The sequence below is a fragment of the Lissotriton helveticus genome, chromosome 3_1 (genome assembly GCF_964261635.1).
Source record: "Lissotriton helveticus chromosome 3_1, aLisHel1.1, whole genome shotgun sequence".
NCBI lineage: Eukaryota > Metazoa > Chordata > Amphibia > Caudata > Salamandridae > Lissotriton > Lissotriton helveticus.
The window spans coordinates 1,197,246,742-1,197,264,377 of record NC_136061.1 but is presented as its reverse complement, the minus strand read 5'-3'; the positions used below and the strand labels follow the sequence as shown (position 1 = coordinate 1,197,264,377).

The following is a 17,636-nucleotide window of genomic DNA, read 5'->3' as shown; positions in this document are numbered from 1 at the left end:
GGCCAACAAACTGCTTACCTATAATTGGACTGGAGTTGATGTTTGTTTTGACATATTCTTACAGACATGGCCCATTTGTCAGGCTGCAAGAACTGTTATTGTGGAGGGATTCATTACTAACTAAGCTTATGTTTCCACTTCTCCCTTTGATAATTGGGGGGGCTCTGTTAAAGTTGTGCACAGTACCTTTGAGAGACTTCATTAATGAAGATGCTCCACTTTCTGTCATGTGATATTAGAAACCTGCCCTGTTGGGAAGGAGGCCATGAAATGCTGGTGTTACTCAGAATATTAGAGTTTTTGATTAAGCCACACCTGCAAATGTGAATATTGATCAATTGCCTTGTCAATCCCTTTGTATCATTACCTCATTGGGAGCAGACTGTGGTTGATGGGAGTAGATAGTGGCCCAGGGGCCAGCTCCCGCAAATGTCTCTCCAGCATGCCAACATAAAAAAAAATGCACCTACTGCTACTATAAAAAATTAAAATGCTAGGAATGTGAAGTCTACAGTCCCTTCAAGTCTTCATCCCTGCGTTTGCAGCCCTCCAGAGGGTTTCAAAATACAATCTGCCTAATTCATTCAGGAGATTTTGAGACTCTCTTCGAATGTACATTTTTCAATGCAACTTATTAGAACATCAGTTGCATTGCGAAATAAAGAAAGGTTTGGAAATCAGTTGGTGTGCAATTTGCACATCCTGGTTCACGAACAGCCGTAGCACATCTACATTCAAATTAAGAAGATGGAGTAACATTCCAAGTGAGGCCAGCTGTAAAACCTCTAGAAGTACCATATCTTGAAGGCATACTCTAGCTAAGATGAAGGAAGAGACAGGATTCTAGGGAACACTTTGCAGAAGACACTTGCACCCTATTGTGCCCCAAGCTGCTAACCAAAACCATTAGGTGAGTCAATGGAAAGTGTTGGAAAGTCCTCTTGAAACGGCTAACCTGTTACAATTCATAGCAATCCCATGCCAAATAACTGAAATCACTTAGCCAGGTCAAAAGTAAGATAATTTTAAATGGTGGTAGTCATGTTGTTTTCAAAGAGGGCCTGATTTTCAAAGCTTTTTCCAACAAGTGTGTTTCCCTTCTGGAAATTCAATAGTAGGTCACATTGAAGTTAGAAGTAAGACATCTGCTCACAGACAAACATTTGTGAATCTGGGCAACAGCTCTCTACGCAATAGCATTAGCAGAGCTAGGAAAGTTTGTCAGGTAAAGTAACAGCACTATACAAATCACAAAAAGTCAAACAAAATAAGTAGTACCATATACTTTCCCAAAACTCTGCCTTCTACATTTTCGTGGAGATTTAGAAACTGTGAAAGAGTTCCGAGTGTCTGTCTTTTCAAGCAGTAAAACACAACACTGGCCAGCCTAGAATTGGTCATGTCCGGGGAAGGTTTCTCAATGAATTTTGTAATCCTGTAAAAACATTGACACTGGTTAGTTATATTCTTTACTGAAGTCATTTTAAAAGCTCTCTTTTTGTTTTTTGCCAAGGCTTAAAATAAAAATATAGAAATATTTCACAAATCAGACATCGAACATAAAAAAATATTTGTTGTTATATTGAATTTACCAGGTAGATAAAAAAGACAGAAAATATACCTTCAACAATTTCCAATAATAAAAGAAACAAAACCCATCCCGATAATGTAGCTAACTCCTCCCACATGTATGGGTATTATGATTTTCTAGACACCCACTTTTATTATGACAGTCTTTTCCACTTTAGAGCAGATCATAAAGCATAGCTCAAAATGTTCCCAATCTGCAGCGCATAACGTGCAGAGGGTTTGAATGAGATGGCACATACAAAAGTAATTCCTCACACTCCTACAAGTAGGCACAGCTGACAAACTTTGAAAATATCTACAATTCACTCAGGAAAGTGAAAAAAGCTAAATACGAATATTGTTTTTAATAGGGAAATCCTGACTTACAGAAGAAGGATTTCCCTGAAGAGATCCAGTTACTTATGTTAAAAGGTATGCATACATGGTGGCTTTTTCTATACCATTTTAGGTAAGAGATGAACAAAAAAACAGACACAAGTGGAAACTGGTAGGGAAGTGAGGTGTAGCCATGCAAAGGTTTTGGGAACTCCCACAAAGTAAGCAATTTGTAAGATTCCTAAATCTTTTGCAGGCAGTTTCCATTGAAACACCTGCAAATATACACCAAATATAAGATTCTGTATTTGTTGTTTCAGTATTGCTAATTAGCAGAGAACCAGCCTAATGTGTAGAGAAGAGGTATCTCCGCTGAGAAAATATTTATAATAATATGGAAATATAGGTAAATAAATCACAGAAAATCTGCCTAGCATAGAGGTGCGATTTCCAAGTGTACTCTTGGTAAATTGGGTGTACAGTTGCTTGACCTGTGCCTGATAACTAAAAGGGCTTTATGAATCAGTGATCTAAGACCAGAATAAACTTATTGCTATTTACTAATAACCATCACGTTCTAGTGAAACAGGCTCCAGTCAAAACGAATTACTTACGTTTTACATAAAACTTGTTCTCTGTAGTTCTGCAAGTTATCAGCAGGTAATGCTTTTCAAGTCGAGATAAAGCTGCCTGCTGTTTGGCAATACAGAATCAAGGTGATGGATGGCCTTGCCTTGCAGCTCGGGAAAGATTGTTCCCATGAGGTCAATGGTCTGGACTGATTTGCATAGAGGGCACTTGTGGGCGAAAAACGAAGGACTGAAATGCGGCCTGAGAGATTGCCAGTGGCTCAGATGAATTCAAGCATTCCATCTATCACCTTGTTGTCGTAGCAGGTCACTCAGCCCTAAGTGGGATGGGTATGCCCAGATGGGGGCCTGTGCTCACTGTGCCATAGGACTCAAGCTTAACTTCGCAACTGGTATGGGGGATTGTGGTCCCATCTGGAGGGGGCCATGCCTGGTAGTTCGGGATGGGCTGTTCTCATGAGAAGCAGGGTCAGTTCTGATTTGTAAAAGGCCAGAGGTGCATTGTGAGTGAAAAAATGGACCTAAATGCAGAACAAGTGGTTGCTGGTGGCTGAGATTAATTAGAGCATTCTAGCCATCAGCTTGTTGTTGTTGCAGTTTACACCCTACGTGCGATGGGTATGGCCAGATGTGGGTCCTAAGCTGACTGTGCCACAGGACTCAACCTATACCTCACTGAAGAGACCTACTAAGGTCAGAACTGGTATTGGGTGATTGTGGTTCCTTTCTAGAGGGGGCAAGCCTGGCAATTCAGAACCACCACTTCTCATGCAGGGTTGAGATTGACTTTTAGAAGGCTGGCGCTTGTCTAGTGTTGCATGATGGGCGAGAAACAATGGGGTGGTAATGCTGGTGCCATTGGATGTTATTCACTGATGGTAAAACGTGGATGTCAACAACCAGAAAATATCATGGTTAGACTACTTTGAGAAGTACTAGGGGTGGTCCATAAATTCTGTTTTGCATGTGTAACGTGGAGTTTTAGCCAAGTTCCGCCAACCCCTGTATGTTGGAGTTTTTTCTCTCAGGCAGCTCGCTAACAGTAAGTAGGTGAGAAAGAATTGATGTCCTCTAGCGCAATTATCAGGCACTTGGAGGGCACCTGGCGAGATTTCCTCAATGTGGGGAGTTGCAAACGGTTGCGGTGAGAAAGCTGCTGCTCCAGTAGAAAATCTACTCAATCAGCAGCAAAGAAGCCGCGTCTTCTGGCGCGCCACATGGTGCCATTCTCACTGATTTTGTAGCGTGAAACAAGCTTCCGGTGCTAAAATTCAGTGCAAGCAGTGTGACATACAGATTTCTGCCCATCTGCTGAACTCTGCAATATCTTGCGGAGTATTCATGAAGGTCCCTGGAATTCCACGGAGTGAAACTGTGAGTTCAACCCACCCCTACAAATACTCATGTTGTGATTATTTAGGAAATCAATGAATCCCTCAGGATTTGTAAAGCACAGCTAATCACACAACAAGGTATCCAGGTGCTTGCAGGTCCCGAATGTTCATTCTATCGGCCAGCTAATAAGGGCCCTTTGGAATTCCGGAAGTGAGGTGGTGGTCTGGAGGTGTGTAGGGAGGCTGCACACAAAACAGGGGAATAAGCAAGGAGAAAGCAGTGAAAACGGGGGAAAACCAAGGAGAAGGCACACTAAAACAGAAGAAAAAACAAGGAGAAAGCAGTGAAAACGGGGAAAAGCAAGGAAAAGGCACACAAAAACAGAGGGGAGCAGCGAAAACGAGATAAAAGCAAGAAGTAGTAACACAGAAGGCAGGGGGGAAAACAAGGCGAAAACAGTGAGAATGAGGGAATAGGTACACACAAGAAATGGCGGAAAAGCAAGGAGAAAGCAGTGAAAACAAGGGAAAAGCAAGGAGAAGGCACACATAAATGGGGAAAAAGCAAAGAGAAAGCAGTGAGGAAGAGGGAAAAGCAAGGGGAGGGCATTAACAAAATAATGGGAAAAGCAAGGAGAAGACAGGAGCAAGAGCGATGCAGCAGCACGGGGAGAGCTGGGCCTGGGACCTGCTCAATGGGGCCCTGCTGCGGCCTCCATTAAGTAGGACCTGGGAAGAGGGAGGGGTGCTGGGGGGCAGTGGGTGGGGCTAGCAGGGAGGCTGGAAATAACGTATGTCAGGTGAGAGCAGCAATGAGGGGAAAAAGTGAAGAGAATCAGTGAAAACGAGGGAAAAGCAAGGAGCAGGCACGGATAAACAGGGGTAAAAGAAAGGAGAGAGCAGCATAAACGAGGGATAAGAGGAGGCACAAAACAAACAGGGATAAAGCTAGGAGAGAGCAGTGGAAAAAAGGGAAAAGCACGGAGGAGGCACACCAAAACGGGGGGAAAAGCAGGAGAAAACAGTGAGAACAAGCAAAATGCAAGGAGAAGGCCTTCAAAAAACAGGAGGAAAAGCGAGGAGAAAGCAGTGGAAATCAGGGAAACGCAAGGGGCACGCACACAAAAACAGGGGGAAAAGCAAGAAGATTGAAGCAATAGAGATGCAGCAGCACGGGGAATGTTGGGCCTTGGTCCTGGGAAGGAGGAGAAAGTTGAAAGATGTTGCACACAAAAAAACTCCAACGGAGACACCACGCTCATCAGTGATAACAAATAACAAGCATAGCCAATAGGTGTTGCCTTTGGGACCCTTTAAGTATTTAGCCATGCCGCACATTATCCTGGGTGCTACAACATCTACTGTTCTTTAACGAGGAAGCTTTGACACTGATAGGCACATCACAGGCACTGTATTGTGAATTACTTAAAGTGTTATTTTTGTACAACTGGTAGTTTAAACTTCCATGTTTGGAAGTGCATTTCATATGCAATAATAAAGAAAAGCATTGGCAATGCAGCCTTCTTTGCTGCACAGTACATTCTTTTCTCGGGTACCGACATTTAAGCAGTGCCGGATCGCTCCAGCTAAACCGCACTGTATGCAGTTGTGCTTTCCTTGGATAAATCACTTGTTATCAACTGAGCCAAAAGAAGCCACTAGACCAGAAGGAACCAATGTATTGTATGCATTTGTTTACATTAATTGCTGTTAATGGGTCATCAGCAACACATCTTTGTAACGAGAAACCAGAGATGAAAGAGTTCCGAAATGCATGTCTTGTTACCATGAACAGCAAGTGCACCCTTTCCTTAAGACCTAGTATGGGCATTGTATTACACAATGACTTAAGAAAGAAGCAAGTTGGAATTTTTTTCTTATCGCAAAGGCTACAAAAGCCTCAATAAAATGCTCGCAATTGTTTGCGCTCATTCGTACAGCCACTGGGTAATTGAATTCCAATATTAGGTCTTAAGAAAAGCATGTAGTACCACAGGCTATTACTAGGTATCCCAGGGACACCTAGTAACAGCCTATGGTACAGCTCCCTGTCCTTAAGACTTACTATTTAAATTGCATTACCCAGTGGCTTTAGGAACCAGCACAAGTATTTTGAGCCTTTTGTTTTTACGCTTTTGTAGCCTTTGGATTATGCCGCAAAATTAAATTGCGCCATGCCGTTAATGCTAGAAAAGTAAATAAATAGATATTAAAGCCGGGCTGTCACAATAATGAAAAGTAATTCCGAAATTGATGTTAAGGAGGCGGGCTGCCTATAAAGTGTAATTGATTACTATTAATGTATTGAGGCATTGCGCTCGATTTGAAGTTGAAGTGCGGTGTGATGAGTGGCAAGTAAATAAATAGGACAAAGCAGCTGAGAGTGAGGAGAGCCTTCTCAGGCCACTGTTTAAAGTGACAAGCCGGCCACTAAGCTAATTAAAACAAGTCGCGCCTGCGCTGGCAGCAGGGGGAGGGGGGAGAGGAGGGGGCCTGCGCCTGTTTACCTTGCAGGAGCGAGCAGGAACTCGCTCCCACAAGGAAATTGCCAAACGTGCACGTGTTGCCATTGAAAGCAATGCAACACGTGCACGTTTTGGTGCCAAAAACTGAATCAATTACTAAAGGTCTCCTCCTATGCAGCATGCGCTGCATAAGCAAGACCTAAAAAGGATGCCAAGTTTACTGTATGAAGATAAAATCTGCATTTAAGTATTAGGAAAGTAAGGTAACTGGCAACTGAAAAAAGTGTAAAAGTAGAAGCAAAAAACAAGAGATGCAAGTTAAAGTTTGAAGAAAACAAGATGTTCTTTGTCCCTGACCTGGAAACTGAAAATTATGAAAGTAGAAACAAAACAAAGAAGCAAGCCTGGTTGTTACACCAGCAAGCCACAGTTCCCCAAAGACTCAGACTGCTAAAAGGCACATGCCTTCCTGTAATCGCTTTGGGGAAAAGTGGGTTAGGAAGGTGAGCAGAGACATGGAGTAGGTATGAACATGCTTACAAAAATACTCAGATTGGTCGATATTTCACCCTTTGCCAGAAGTGTGAGAGATTGCTGAAAACAGCATTATTAACAGTAGAAGGTCTAAATTGCATATTAGGCCACACTGACATGCTACAATAGGCACATGAAGTCTGTAAAACCACAAAAAAGCAGTGTATTAAGCATCAGTTTTTGGGCAAAGGTCTCACAATGGAAAAACAAATTCATGCATGTATGTATTTTTAAAAGTTGAGAACAATATCAAAACGGGATTGAGGCTTTATTGCTTCTGCAATTTTACTTTTTTCACTGAAATATATATTAACATTGAAAATAAAAGGAGGTGTGGCTTACTCAGCCACAATGGCAGATGCAATTTAATTCCGCTCCAAAAGATAACTGGAACAACTTGCAACCTTGGTGCATTTATTTAAACATACAACAGAGGTTCAAGATGACAATGAGGCAACATACCTCTAGCCCCTGAACCAGTTAGAGGCCATCGGATGCTCTGATTCAGGCCTATTTAGAACAGAAGAGGGTAAGGCCTGACAGGAGGAGATCCTTATTGGATCGGAGCCAGAGTTGAGTAAGAGTGCGTCGCTGAGGCCTGCTCCAAGGCTACTGTAGAAGAAACCAAATCATCCCAGAGACCCAGGATGAGACGAAGTGAGGTGAGAAAGAACTGCTGTGCACGCCTAAACCTCCGGAGCAGCTATGGTGCCATCATATACCTAGTTTAGCATCACTTGATTTCCGTGTTGGAAGAACACTTGTTTATGGTAACAGAGAAATTCAATCAAGGCCCTAAAAAAAGGCACACTGGGTACATGTAGGCAGTCTAACACCTCTATCGGACCTGGGCATAACCCAGCCACCTGAGAGATGGACGGGGAAGTTTTGGGAGCCAAGTGGACCAACAAATACACAAACACATTCATATAGGCTATCCAGGCCTCTAGGAAAGCCCTTGATGCCATAATTCAGGAGGGCCATTACTCTGCCATGACTATAGAAAGGCAGTTGACAATCACAGAAGCTGAAGGAAGAGCATCTGAAATTTAAGAATAGCGAAAAATCACAACAAAGCACAGTCGGCAGTTTGTCTGCTACAACCAAATTGCTAGAAGATCGGGTGCAAGATGAGTAAGGATGCATATGAGGAAATAACTTACATTTTGAAGGCTTCCCAGAAAGCACAGAGGGCTTTAACCCCGAACAGTGATTGAGTGGCCTAAACCTTAAAGAGTGCCTATGAATTATACGGTCAGAGAAGAAGACGGTAAAATAGCCCAGGAAAAAGGAACAATCCTACATAAATCCCTTTGGATTATAATCTTCACGGTCTACACAAGAAAACCTGGCAGCGGGTCTGACATGTAGCCTGGCTGACCACAACCGCTAGATCGAATGCAGTTCAGAGACAACAAAAAACAAGTCTGAATCGCTGCAACAAGAAATAAAACACGCTCCAAGTCAGCCCATTGAGGAGTCCAGTGGACACTAAACTCAACTCTCTCTGAAACTGAAGAACAGCTAGAGCCTAACTCAAAGACACTGGAAAGAGTAGACAAAAATGAAGATATGGTAGCATAGCCTGCCTCAGACTTCCAAAATACCATTGGTCCAAAGAACGATCTTCTGAGAATCCTTATCCCTCGTGCTACAACCCCCTTGAGAAAATAACACCCACCTACCCTTGATGCACACCTTTTACAAATTTATTTTGAGAGGAGGACAGCTTGGAGATGGAGGGAGGGTTCACAGTTACTTAGCTTTTGTGCACAGCATAGAACCTACAGGTGTTAGTAATAAAATCAGCACTCGGTTTGAACCAGGTTATGCCCCTGAAATACGATTGGTTCAGTTAAACGGAATCAAACAGGGCGGACAAGAGGCATGTACATGATCTGTTGTCCTCCTGGAGGTAGGACCAGCAGTGTGTGTTTATTGCACAGTTGCTTCAGATTTATAAACACGTGGAGGGTAGACGGAAATATTTGACTGTAAATCTTTAAATTAGCTTACATCACATGCCACACTGAAATGCAGATTTCCCAAAGCCATTTACAAACAGACACCATTGACCGGATGTGTCTAGACAACCCTCATAAAAGTTTAACATGCCTCACATGGACTGCAAATTGTGTATTTAACAAAATAAAGAGAGGCACAGTCTTTAAAAAAGCAAAGCAGTACAACGCCTATTTCCTTAGGCTTCAAGAAACACACCATGCAGGCAATGACTTTTGATGTCTATTCCGGAAAAGCTATACATCCACCTACCACTCAGGTTTATAGACGATACAGAGGCGTTGCCATACTAATTATTCGGGACCACCTACTCTAAATAACCCATGCATGGAACGATACATTAGGCAAATATATCATGTTATATGCAAAGTAGAAATTACAATGGCTTAACTACCACAGACACCGAACTTCCCAGATTTATAAAACCCTAGGCGTTAACACCCCATACATTTCCCACAAATTAAGGGAAACCTGGGAAGCATAAATAGAATCCCTATAAAGACGAAGGATGGATGTTTGCCTTAATGGCACCGGGAGAAGATGCTATAATTCCAAGCTACTGCAATGTATATACCTATATAGGATGGAATTAGCATCGCACTGATTGTGGATAATGCAGCATAGCCTGGTCTTGAACTGCCTCAAGTGCCGAGCAGAAGTATCAGAGTCTCTACACATAGTATGGACATTTAAGGATCAGTAGGGCGTACTTGGAACCCCTGTTTAACACACTACAGACAGACCGGGGCCACCTGATCAAATCAGACCCAAGCTAGCCCAGTTAAACATTTCATTAGAGGAGAAGATGTTACTAAGGTAGAGTCTGGTGTTGGCCAAAATAGATACTGCACAGAACTGGAGAAACCCAGCCTCCCCAGCAATTGAGATGGATATCTCTAGCATCCTTGAACACCCAATATACAAAACCAGGGGCCTGCCCTCAGAAACACCAAAAGAATTGCGAGAAGTGGGTCCAATATGGAGGAAATACAGCAGATTAAAGCAAAGAGGTGCTGATAGACTGATCTATGTGTGGCACAAAACCGTAGAGAAGAACCTGTAAATGCATAATCTTTGTCAATTGTATGAATGCCGGGATATGGGAGGAAACGTTGAGAAAGATGTGTTCAGTGCCTGATAACTGTATATGCTCAACGCATATGCTTGTAAAGTTTTGCAAGTCAATTAAAAGATACATTAAAAAACTGAAAATAAAAAAGAACGGTGGTCAGTCATGTCATTATCAGCACTGCTTCAGCTCAATAGACTGCACAGTGATGGAATGCATATAGCATAGCAAAACAAATGTCTTCATCTTAAGAAAAAAAACTATGGCCATCATTACAAGTGGCCTGGAGGAGTATCCCCATGGGCACACCACCCAAGGAAATTCTGAGTAGCTTGGTGCCTCTGGGCCAAAAATCACTGGGTCTTCAAATCCCAGACCTGGTAATTCAAGTCATGGCGCAAGGGGCATGGTTTTACTGGGTAAAGCTGCACAACTCTGAAAACACTGCAAGAACAGGGGCAGGTAAGAGCAAAGGGGAGCTCCTATTGAACCTAGCAGAACAAAAGGGGCTCCACAGTGCTCTCCCAATCAACAACAGGTCTTCCCTAGTCCCCCCAAACAGCAAGGTCTGATGCAAGTATGCAACCAGCATATCCAGAGCCCAGAACCAAAGGCTGCAGCCCAGACACACTGTCTGCCTCAACCCCTCCACAGGAGAGCAGACTACCTTCCACCTTCTCTACTCCTCCCCTGAACTGCGATGCCAGGTGTGAGTCCATACCTAGCAAAAGAAGGAAGCCCCAGGTCACTGACAGAATCTACAGTGGATCAGTACCCTCTGACCCTTTCCTGAGGAAAAACAGCTGTTAGTTACACACGGATGCCAGGGCTGAGTACACCCCTACGCGCCCAGAGTAAAAAATCGCAACGCTAGACTGACCCTACCCTGCCTTAACCCCCCTACTCACGAACTTCAACTTCTGTCCCCATTGACATTTTTGCCCTGGTCGGATCAGGTGGGAAATGTCTGAGGCTTTATCCCCAGATACAGGTAAAAACCAATACTAGAGTAGTACCTAGAATAAGGAACAAGCATTTGCAATGCAATAGGTCTCGCATTAGGAAAGTGTGAGCTATTGCTATTGTAAGTGACACATTTTTTTAATATGTGTTGGCTTTGAAAATATATAAATTAATAGCATCGTTATTCACAAAGCCAACAGCTTACACTTTCCTAATGCGAGTCCTTTTGGCTATGGCAATGCTTGTTGGTAGCAAGCAAGGACAGTGCTGTTGTGGTGCTGAGTGATGATGTGGTTGGGCTGAGTGATGTGGTGGTGTATTAGAGTGATGTGGTGGTGTCCCAGAGTGATGTGGTGGTGTCCCAGAGTGATGTGGTGGTGTCCCTGAGTGATGTGGTGGTGTCCCCGAGTGATGTGGTGGTGTCCTCGAGTGATGTGGTGGTGTCCCTGAGTGATGTGGTGGTGTCCCTGAGTGATGTGGTGGTGTCCCTGAAAGATGTGGTGGTGTCCCTGAGTGATGTGGTGGTGTCCGCTAGTGATGTGGTGGTGTCCCCGAGTGATGTGGTGGTGTCCCCGAGTGATAAGGTGGTGTCCCGGAGTGATGTGGTGGTGTCCCCGAGTGATGTGGTGGTGTCCCCGAGTGATGTGATGGTGTTCCCGAGTGATGTGGTGGTGTCCCTGAGTGATGTGGTGGTGTCCCTGAGTGATGTGGTGGTGTCCCCGAGTGATGTGGTGGTGTCCCCGAGTGATGTGGTGGTGTCCCCGAGCGATGTGGTGGTGTCCCCGAGCGATGTGGTGGTGTCCCCGAGTGATGTGGTGGTGTCCCCGAGTGATGTGGTGGTGTTCCTGAGTGATGTGGTGGTGTCCCTGAGTGATGTGGTGGTGTCCCAAAGTGATGTGGTGGTGTCCCAGAGTTATGTGGTGGTGTCCCCAGAGTGATGTGGTGGTGTTCCCAGAGTGATGTGGTGGTGTCCCCGAGTGAAGTGGTGGTGTCCCCGAGTGATGTGGTGGTGTCCCCGAGTGATGTGGTGGTGTTCCTGAGTGATGTGGTGGTGTTCCTGAGTGATGTGGTGGTATTCCTGAGTGATGTGCTGGTGTTCCCGAGTGATGTGGTGGTGTCCCCAAGTGATGTGATGGTGTCCCCAAGTGATGTGATGTTGTCCCCGAGTGATGTGGTGGTGTCCCCAAGTGATGTGATGTTGTCCCCGAGTGATGTGGTGGTGTCCCCGAGTAATGTGGTGGTGTCCCCGAGTAATGTGGTGGTGTCCCCGAGTAATGTGGTGGTGTCCCCGAGTGATGTGGCGGTGTCCCTGAGTGTTCTGGTGGTGACCCTGAGTGATGTGGTGGTGCCCCTGAGTGGTGCCCCTGAGTGATCTGGTGGTGCCCCTGAGTTATATGGTGGTGCCCCTGAGTTATATGGTGGTGCCCCTGAGTGATGTGGTGGTGTCCCTGAGTGATGTGGTGGTGTTCCTGAGTGATGGAGGGTGGAGTTGGAGGGTGGAGTTGAAGGGTGGAGTTGGAGGGTGGAGTTGGAGGGTGGAGTTGGAGGGTGGAGTTGGAGTTGGAGGGTGGAGTTGGAGTTGGAGGGTACAGTTGGAGGGTGAGGGTGGAGTTGAAGGGTGTAGTTGGAGGGTGGAATTGGAGGGTGGAGTTGGAGGGTGAGGGTGCAGTTGGAGGGTGCAGTTGGAGGGTGGAGTTGGAGGGTGGAGTTGGAGGGTGGAGTTGGAGGGTGGAGTTGGAGGGTGGAGTTGGAGGGTGGAGTTGGAGTTGGAGTGTGGAGTTAAAGTTGGAGGGTGGAGCTGGAGGGTGGAGGTGGAGGTGGAGTTGGAGGTTGGAGTTGGAGTGTGGCGTTGGAGGGTGAAGTTGGAGGGTGGAGTTGGAGGGTGGAGTTGGAGGGTGGAGTTGGAGGGTGGAGTTGGAGTTGGTGGGTGGAGTTGGAGTTGGAGGGTGGAGGTGGAGGGTGAAGTTGGAGGGTGGAGTTGGAGGGTGGAGTTGGAGGGTGGAGTTGGAGGGTGGAGGTGGAGTTGGAGGGTGGAGTTTGAGGGTGGAGTTGGAGGGTGGAGTTAAAGTTGGAGGGTGGAGTTAAAGTTGGAGGGTGGAGTTGGAGTTGGAGGGTGGAGTTGGAGGGTGGAGTTAGAGTTGGAAGGTGGAGTTGGAAGGTGGAGTTGGAGGGTAGAGTTGGAGGGTGGATTTGGAGTTGGAGGGTGGAGTTGGAGGGTGGAGTTGGAGGGTGGAGTTGGAGGTTGGAGTTGGAGGTTGGAGTTGGAGGTTGGAGTTGGAGTGTGGATTTGGAGGGTGGAGGGTGGAGTTGGAGGGTGGAGTTGGAGGGTGAGGGTGGAGTTGGAGGATGGAGTTGAAGGGTGGAGTTGGAGTTGGAGGGTGGAGTTGGAGGGTGGAGTTGGAGTTGGAGGGTGGAGTTGGAGTTGGAGGGTGGAGTTGGAGGGTGGAGTTGGAGGGTGGAGTTGGAGTTGGAGGGTGGAGATGGAGCGTGGAGTTGGAGGTTGGATTTGGAGGGTGGAGTTGAAGGGTGGAGTTGGAGGGTGGAGTTGGAGGGTGGAGGGTGGAAGTTGGAGGGTGGAGTTTGAGGGTGGAGTTGGAGGGTGGAGTTAAAGTTGGAGGGTGGAGTTGGAGGTGGAGGGTGGAGTTGGAGGGTGGAGTTAGAGTTGGAAGGTGGAGTTGGAAGGTGGAGTTGGAGGGTAGAGTTGGAGGGTGGATTTGGAGTTGGAGGGTGGAGTTGGAGGGTGGAGTTGGAGGGTGGAGTTGGAGGTTGGAGTTGGAGGTTGGAGTTGGAGGTTGGGTGTTGGAGTGTGGATTTGGAGGGTGGAGGGTGGAGTTGGAGGGTGGAGTTGGAGGGTGAGGGTGGAGTTGGAGGATGGAGTTGAAGGGTGGAGTTGGAGGGTGGAGTTGGAGGGTGGAGTTGGAGGGTGGAGTTGGAGTTGGAGGGTGGAGTTGGAGTTGGAGGGTGGAGTTGGAGGGTGGAGTTGGAGGGTGGAGTTGGAGTTGGAGGGTGGAGATGGAGCATGGAGTTGGAGGTTGGATTTGGAGGGTGGAGTTGAAGGGTGGAGTTGGCGGGTGGAGTTGGAGTTGGAGGGTGGAAGTTGGAGGGTGGAGTTAGAGGGTGGAGTTGGAGTTGGAGGGTGGTTGGAGGGTGGAGTTGGAGGGTGAGGGTGGAGTTGGAGGGTGGAGGTGGAGTTGGAGGGTGGAGATGAAGGGTGGAGTTGGAGGGGGAGTTGGAGGTGGAGTTGGAGGGTGGAGTTGGAGGGTGGAGTTGGAGGGTGGAGTTGGAGGGTGGAGTTGGAGGGTGGAGTTGGAGGATGGAGTTGGAGGATGGAGTTGGAGGGTGGAGTTGGGGGTGGAGCTGGAGTTGGAGGGTGGAGTTGAAGGGTGGAGTTGGAGGGTGGAGTTGGAGTTGAAAGGTGGAGTTGGAGGGTGGAGTTGGAGGGTGGAGGTGGAGTTGGAGGGTGGAGATGAAGGGTGGAGTTGGAGGGGGGAGTTGGAGGTGGAGTTGGAGGGTGGAGTTGGAGGGTGGAGTTGGAGGGTGGAGTTGGAGGATGGAGTTGGAGGATGGAGTTGGAGGATGGAGTTGGAGGATGGAGTTGGAGGGTGGAGTTGGGGGTGGAGCTGGAGTTGGAGGGTGGAGTTGAAGGGTGGAGTTGGAGGGTGGAGTTGGAGTTGAAAGGTGGAGTTGGAGGGTGGAGTTGGTGGGTGGAGTTGGAGGGTGGAGTTGGAGGGTGGAGTTGGAGGGTGGAGTTGGAGGGTGGAGTTGGAGGGTGGAGTTGGAGTTGGAGGGTGGAGTTGGAGGGTGGAGGTGGAGGGTGGAGGGTGGAGGTGGAGGGTGGAGTTGGAGGGTGGAGGTGGAGTTGGAGGGTGGAGTTGGAGGGTGGAGTTGGAGGGTGGAGTTGGAGGGTGGAGTTTGAGGGTGGAGTTAAAGTTGGAATGTGGAGTTGGAGTTGGAGGGTGGAGTTGGAGGGTGGAGTTAGAGTTGGAAGGTGGAGTTGGAGGGTAGAGTTGGAGGGTAGAGTTGGAGGGTGGAGTTGGAGTTGGAGGGTGGATTTGGAGTTGGAGGGTGGAGTTGGAGGGTGGAGTTGGAGGGTGGAGTTGGAGGGTGGAGTTGGAGGGTGGAGTTGGAGGTTGGAGTTGGAGGTTGGAGTTGGAGGTTGGAGTGTGGATTTGGAGGGTGGAGGGTGGAGTTGGAGGGTGGAGTTGGAGGGTGAGGGTGGAGTTGGAGGATGGAGTTGGAGGGTGGAGTTGGAGGGTGGAGTTGGAGGGTGGAGTTGGAGTGTGGAGTTGGAGGGTACAGTTGGAGGGTGAGGGTGGAGTTGAAGGGTGTAGTTGGAGGGTGGAATTGGAGGGTGGAGTTGGAGGGTGAGGGTGGAGTTGGAGGGTGAGGGTGCAGTTGGAGGGTGCAGTTGGAGGGTGGAGTTGGAGGGTGGAGTTGGAGGGTGGAGTTGGAGGGTGGAGTTGGAGGGTGGAGTTGGAGTGTGGAGTTAAAGTTGGAGGGTGGAGCTGGAGGGTGGAGGTGGAGTTGGAGGTTGGAGTTGGAGTGTGGAGTTGGAGGGTGAAGTTGGAGGGTGGAGTTGGAGGGTGGAGTTGGAGGGTGGAGTTGGAGGGTGGAGTTGGAGGGTGGAGTTGGAGGGTGGAGTTGGAGTTGGAGGGTGGAGGTGGAGGGTGGAGTTGGAGGGTGGAGTTGGAGGGTGGAGTTGGAGGGTGGAGTTGGAGGGTGGAGGTGGAGTTGGAGGGTGGAGTTTGAGGGTGGAGTTGGAGGGTGGAGTTAAAGTTGGAGGTTGGAGTTGGAGGGTGGAGTTGGAGGGTGGAGTTAGAGTTGGAAGGTGGAGTTGGAAGGTGGAGTTGGAGGGTAGAGTTGGAGGGTGGATTTGGAGTTGGAGGGTGGAGTTGGAGGGTGGAGTTGGAGGGTGGAGTTGGAGGTTGGAGTTGGAGGTTGGAGTTGGAGGTTGGAGTGTGGATTTGGAGGGTGGAGGGTGGAGGGTGGAGGGTGGAGTTGGAGGGTGGAGTTGGAGGGTGGAGTTGGAGGGTGGAGTTGGAGGGTGGAGTTGGAGTTGGAGGGTGGAGTTGGAGTTGGAGGGTACAGTTGGAGGGTGAGGGTGGAGTTGAAGGGTGTAGTTGGAGGGTGGAATTGGAGGGTGGAGTTGGAGGGTGAGGGTGCAGTTGGAGGGTGGAGTTGGAGGGTGGAGTTGGAGGGTGGAGTTGGAGGGTGGAGTTGGAGGGTGGAGTTGGAGGGTGGAGTTGGAGTTGGAGTGTGGAGTTAAAGTTGGAGGGTGGAGCTGGAGGGTGGAGGTGGAGTTGGAGGTTGGAGTTAAAGTTGGAGGGTGGAGTTGGAGTTGGAGGGTGGAGTTGGAGGGTGGAGTTAGAGTTGGAAGGTGGAGTTGGAAGGTGGAGTTGGAGGGTAGAGTTGGAGGGTGGATTTGGAGTTGGAGGGTGGAGTTGGAGGGTGGAGTTGGAGGGTGGAGTTGGAGGTTGGAGTTGGAGGTTGGAGTTGGAGGTTGGAGTTGGAGTGTGGATTTGGAGGGTGGAGGGTGGAGTTGGAGGGTGGAGTTGGAGGGTGAGGGTGGAGTTGGAGGATGGAGTTGAAGGGTGGAGTTGGAGTTGGAGGGTGGAGTTGGAGGGTGGAGTTTGAGGGTGGAGTTGGAGTTGGAGGGTGGAGTTGGAGTTGGAGGGTGGAGTTGGAGGGTGGAGTTGGAGTTGGAGGGTGGAGATGGAGCGTGGAGTTGGAGGTTGGATTTGGAGGGTGGAGTTGAAGGGTGGAGTTGGAGGGTGGAGTTGGAGTTGGAGGGTGGAAGTTGGAGGGTGGAGTTTGAGGGTGAAGTTGGAGGGTGGAGTTAAAGTTGGAGGGTGGAGTTGGAGTTGGAGGGTGGGGTTGGAGGGTGGAGTTAGAGTTGGAAGGTGGAGTTGGAAGGTGGAGTTGGAGGGTAGAGTTGGAGGGTGGATTTGGAGTTGGAGGGTGGAGTCGGAGGGTGGAGTTGGAGGGTGGAGTTGGAGGTTGGAGTTGGAGGTTGGAGTTGGAGTGTGGATTTGGAGGGTGGAGGGTGGAGTTGGAGGGTGGAGTTGGAGGGTGAGGGTGGAGTTGGAGGATGGAGTTGAAGGGTGGAGTTGGAGGGTGGAGTTGGAGGGTGGAGTTGGAGGGTGGAGTTGGAGGGTGGAGTTGGAGTTGGAGGGTGGAGTTGGAGGGTGGAGTTGGAGGGTGGAGTTGGAGGGTGGAGATGGAGCGTGGAGTTGGAGGTTGGATTTGGAGGGTGGAGTTGAAGGGTGGAGTTGGAGGGTGGAGTTGGAGTTGGGGTGGGAAGTTGGAGGGTGGAGTTAGAGGGTGGAGTTGGAGTTGGAGGGTGGTTGGAGGGTGGAGTTGGAGGGTGAGGGTGGAGTTGGAGGGTGGAGGTGGAGTTAGAGGGTGGAGATGAAGGGTGGAGTTGGAGGGGGGAGTTGGAGGTGGAGTTGGAGGGTGGAGTTGTAGGGTGGAGTTGGAGGGTGGAGTTGGAGGGTGGACTTGGAGGGTGGAGTTGGAGGATGGAGTTGGAGGATGGAGTTGGAGGATGGAGTTGGAGGGTGGAGTTGGTGGGTGGAGCTGGAGATGGAGGGTGGAGTTGGAGGGTGGAGTTGGAGGGTGGAAGTGGAGTTGAAGGGTGGGTGAGTTGGAGGGTGGAGTTGTGGGTTGTTGGAGGGTGGAGTTGGAGGGGTGGAGTTGGAGGGTGGAGTTGGAGGGGTGGAGTTGGAGGGTGGAGTTGGAGGTGGGTGGAGGGTGG

General features: G+C 48.6%; 1 protein-coding gene across 1 annotated transcript in view; it reads right to left on the bottom strand.

The window, feature by feature from the left end:
* LOC144823367 (uncharacterized) overlaps positions 1 to 17,636 on the bottom strand; it is an 888,205-nt gene that overhangs the window by 440,954 nt on the left and 429,615 nt on the right. The window contains exon 7 of the mRNA XM_078681837.1: positions 1,279 to 1,435. Coding sequence (XP_078537963.1) covers positions 1,279 to 1,435 — 157 coding nt within the window. The remainder of the gene's footprint in view (positions 1 to 1,278; positions 1,436 to 17,636) is intronic.